Here is a 5,000-nt window from a genome sequence, read left to right as displayed (position 1 = left end):
CCACACACACACACACCACCACTGGACAGCTGTGTGGTACTCACCACTGCAACTCTTAACACACAATAGAGGGACAGAGAGATAGAGAGAAAGAGAGAGGAGGGAGAGAGCACTACCTCATTAGTGTCTATAAGAAACTGGCTCAATGTATAACACACACACACACACACACACGCACGCGCACACGTCCACGCACACGCACACTTATAGTCACTTATAGTCACTCTAATTCTACACTAGTCACACTGGTTCATTAGAGCAGCTCTTTAGTTTGATATATAATTACAGATGTGGGTAAGGGTAGATGTGTAACACACAACCCTCTCTCACTGACCTCATCAAATCCCCCCCCACACACACACACACACACACACACACACACACACACACAAAAGCACACACACACTCAAACCTCAAACACACTCAATGCTTTCAAGCCCTCCTCCCCCTCCGCTCTTCATCAGAGCGGCCCGGTCTTAATGAGCTTCTCCACTAATGTGGTTCTGCTCTGATGTCATGTCGAGATGAGAGTGACTGGGTCAGCGGCGCTGGTCGGATCGGGCCCACGAGCGGCCCGCGCATCTTTCGTTTCCATCTCGGGTGGCGTGACCAAAGGAGCGCGCCCAGAACCCACGAGCCTGCGGCTCCGCAGAAACAATGATACGTCCACTAATCAGGACCAACGACAGGAACATACTGGAAACTGGCAGTCTATGTGTGTGTGTGTGTGTGTGTGTGTGTGTGTGTGTGTGAGTGTGTGTGTGTGTGTGTGTCTGTGTGCGTGTTGTGGGGCTTTCAAAGACTCTGATGATTGGTGAAGATGCATATATAATATAGATATGGAATAAGTGACCCAAATGTCACACACACACACACACACACACACACACACGCCTGTTTCCCATGAGCTCATAGCTCACTTACCTTTCTCCTGAGGTCACGACCTTTCCGTCGTCATCGCATTTCACTTTTATTTATGTTTATAAATCTCTGGCCAGCTAAAGATTAGCCCCAACCCAAACAGGGCTCTCCAACCATAAACACGTGCATCCACAGGGAGAGAGGGGCCTACAGGCTGACATTCTTCTCAAATCCCATTATTGCAGGGAACAAAATAGTGATGCTAATATAGAACTCTTGTGGTTATAAGTTTACTCATGATTATCGTGAAGAGCCCACTTCCTGTTGCGCATGCATTTGTGTGTGTGTGTGTGTGTGTGTGTGTGTGTGTGTGTGTGTGTGTAACAGAGAGAATATATTCCATAATGATGGAGAGTGAGTGTAATTCTGTGTGTATGGGTTTAAAAGTCTTTAGTTGTGCATGCATGTTTCAGTCTGTGTGTGTGTGTGTGTGTGTGTGTGTGTGTGTGTGTGTGTGTGTGTGTGTGCACGTGTCCTACCTCCCATCCGTAAGTGGTCTCTTTGAGGCTGGCGCAGGTGGAGGTGCTGTAGGGTCCGAAGCGCTCGCCCATCCCGATGTGGCACCTGGCCCAGATGCCCAGTCCGGCGCCGGGCATGGAGGACTCGCGCAGCTCCAGGTTGGCAGGGATGGGAATGTCGTCTGGAATGTAGACGGGCACCTCGTAGGGCGAGCCCTCTTTGGGCGTGAAGTCCTCGTCGTTGGGGTGCGGCGAGGGGGGGCCCGCGGGGATGGGCGACATGATGCCATCTTCTGTCTCCTCGTCTGCACTGTCCCCTCCGCCTCCACCGGGCACGCTGGGCTCTGTGGCAAACACGCTATCTACCGCCTCACTGTCGTCTGAGAGAGAGAGAGAGAGAAAGAGAGAGAGAGAGAGAGAGAGAGAGAGAGAGAGAGAAAAGAAAGGACAAGTTAGAACTCTGGGCAAAAGGTCTGTCATACTCAACATTGATCATCATTATCATCGTTGTCATCATCATCGTCATCATCGTCGTCGTCGTCGTCGTCATCATCGTCGCCGTCGTCGTCGTCGTTATCATCAACATCATCAATATCATTGTCATCATCATCACTTTTCTTGTTGCATACAGATGTTTCCAATGAATCAGTCAGAGGCAACATTTACTATTTGAATTACACAATGTTGGCTACTCATAATGGCGTAAGAAATGCCTATCAAATGCTCGCTCATATTCTGAACATATTCAACATATTTTCTCAAATATGAGAATGGGATTTGGAACCCCTTCTGGCATGGTGACCGCAAGTGTTATGATCTGTCCAAGTTGGTATGGTAACAATGGCCTGGCTAAAATTTCCCCAAAAGCACCAATGATTTCTTATGCTTAGCCTTGGCGAGGCAAAACACTAAGTCAGTTTTCACTGCCCACGCAACACATGAAGCATTCTAGGACCGGTCAGACATTCTAAAGACTGCCGCTTCTGCTGTTCTAGAATGTTTCGTTTGAGAGAGCTGATGTTCCGCGCAGTGAGACTAGAGGCCCTTTCCTGTCCTCTCAGTTTACAGATAATGAGGATAAACGGTGTCTGTGTGTGTGCATGTGTGTGTGTGTGTGTGTGTGTGTGTGTGTGTGTGTGTGTGTGTGTGTGTGTGAGGGAGAGAGTGTGTGTGTGAGAGAGCTGAGGCCTTCGCAGTCACCTGTGTTTACCGTCACCCCGAGCTTGACAGCATAATTGTAGTGCCAGCCAGGCCGGGCGGACGGTTAATCGCGAGACACACGATGGTGCCCACGACGGAAAAATTTAAACACTCTGACATCTCCACACCAAAGCAAGCAGGCGTCCTCTGCCTCCTAATGGTCAGCCATTAACTCAATTGATCTGTCAGTGACTAGCGTAGAGACGGCTTCAAAGGAGCATCAAGAAGAACCAAATAGACACCAGTGAGCGAAAAGACAGAACGGCTGGAAGAGAACGAGGGAGAGAGAGGGAGAGGGAGAGAGAGGGAGAGGGAGAGAGAGGGAGAGGGAGAGAGAGAGAGAGAGAGAGAGCCGGGCAGGCGGTGAAAAAGACAGAGCTCCAGTGTTCACTCAACAGCACCGGTCAGGGAGGAGTGACCAGAGCTCGTTATACGCAAAGATCAGCACAAACACCAACTATCTATACTGCGCTCACCTAGCCATGTGCTGAAGCAGAAGGATTTTTTTGTAAAGAAATAAAGTTTATAAAGAGTCTCACACACAATCACTGACAAGTCAGCCAACTGCCTCTCTTTCTTTCTCCCTCTTTCTCACTAACACACACAGACACACAGACACTCACTCACACACACACACACACACACACACACACACACACTGATCTGATACACATATGAGCATGTCCATACAAAACCCCAGTCTAGCAGTCACCGGGGCGACGCTGGTGTCAGTGTGTGGGGAGATTCGGTGTAATTTGTCGAAGCAGCGCTGCAGTTTGCTATCCAAACATCAGACCAGCAATCAGGCCTAACGGGGCTGCAATTACTGCAGGAGTGTATCCAATCACAGCATGGCCAAGAACATAGCTTTACGACTCCAACATGATTCCTTTTGAATTCCCCACTATTTACGTAGAATCACAAGGTAGCAGGGACTCACGCCAACTCCTCTCTTTCTCCTGTTAGTTAGTATACTATTAGTTACTCTTTCTCACTCTTTCTCCTCTCTCTCTCTCTCAATCTCTTTCTCTCTACATCTCTTCATTTCTGTCCATCTTTCTAGATATCTCTGTCTCTGTCATCATGTTCCATATCGTTCATTCACTACTGAGTTTATGTGTTGGGTCGTTCCACTCTGGATTTGGAATCTCCATCTTGCTCTCTTTGTGCGCTGACAAATCCCTATTAACACGACAGAAACCAAACTCTGATGTTTCAATGTCATTTAATCACACTGATCAAAGCCATATTAAATAGCTTGGGTTTATGACACTGTTGAGCTTACTGGATTCAAACTCTGATCAGTCTTTCCCCAAAAAATCTCCACCAATGGGAACATCCTATCTCTTTCCGAGCCTCTGACTTCAGCCAATCACGAGCCACCGATCCCTGCTGCTTTATGACTCCCTGTGCGTCTCATTGGTGCGGCTGCACCGTCACGTGCGTTTGCCGCTGATGTCATTTAACCGCGGCGGCGCTCAGGGATTGTGCCGCCAGGCGATATATAACGACATCAGCCCGCTGCCTCTCTTCGAGATCACATAAAAAGCGAGAGGGTCTCTCCGAGAAGGCCCTTGTAAAGCGGCCGAGCCCACAGCCAGCCCAGTCGCAGAGTTAACGGACGTGTAACTGAAGATGTAAATCTGAAATATTAATACAAGTGACACAAGGCAGACAGGAAGAGAGAAAGAGAGAGAGAGAGAGAGAATGTGCTATGGGAAAAGAGAGTGAGAGAGAGAGGGAGGAATGATAGAGAGATGGATAGACGGAGAGACACAGGCAGAGAGACAGAGGGAGCATGCAGACTGGCATGGTTGATCAGTCTTGAGAGATCCGGGAAATGTATCCCATAAAGCCGCGGCCATAAAAATAAAGGCTTTTAAAAAAGATTCTGCGTCATCCTGTGATTCTGAGGGAAAAGAAACGCTTTAGCCGTTTTCTTTTTTATCCCCTCCCTCCCTCCCTCCTTCTCTCTCTTTTTTTTAATGATCAGACCTTCTGCGGGGCTCTGACCGTCCAGCCAATTAAGAGGGGAGCGCGCGGTCCAGCGGTAGCTTCCCATATTCACAGATCAATTAAACTTTTATGGCCGCAGCCGAGCTGGAGCACTGCGCAAGAATCAAAAGTGTTTTCAAACTATTAAAACTTTTTTTTCCTCTTTCTCTCTCTCTCCATCTCTTTCTCCCTTCGTTCGCTCTCTCTCTCTCCTCTTCTCCAGGCTTGCGCTTGCGTTAAGCTGGCGTCTGGCCCATCGAGCTCAATTTTGAGAATAGACAGGGCTTGGAAAATCTATTAAATACTCAGAGAGTTAAACATGCAGACAGAGATCACAGCGAACAGTTAAAATTGAGCAACCATTTATTTAACGTGTGTGAATCTGTGTGTGTGTGTGTGTGTGTGTGTGTGTGTGTGTGTGTGTGT

General features: G+C 48.3%; 1 protein-coding gene across 1 annotated transcript in view; it reads right to left on the bottom strand.

Annotated features, from left to right (window-relative positions):
- The window catches only part of prdm16 (PR domain containing 16), a 209,481-nt gene that overhangs the window by 129,831 nt on the left and 74,650 nt on the right, over window positions 1–5,000 (bottom strand). The window contains exon 2 of the mRNA XM_076276845.1: window positions 1,401–1,759. Coding sequence (XP_076132960.1) covers window positions 1,401–1,759 — 359 coding nt within the window. The remainder of the gene's footprint in view (window positions 1–1,400; window positions 1,760–5,000) is intronic.

The sequence above is a fragment of the Alosa pseudoharengus genome, unplaced genomic scaffold (genome assembly GCF_046254945.1).
Source record: "Alosa pseudoharengus isolate Yale_2024_CS ecotype anadromous, Long Island Sound unplaced genomic scaffold, YU_APseudo_1.1 YU_APseudo_1.1_scf_9, whole genome shotgun sequence".
In the NCBI taxonomy this organism is placed as follows: domain Eukaryota; kingdom Metazoa; phylum Chordata; class Actinopteri; order Clupeiformes; family Clupeidae; genus Alosa; species Alosa pseudoharengus.
The sequence above is the reverse complement of the archived record's forward strand: the minus strand, read 5'-3'. Positions and strand labels throughout refer to the sequence as shown.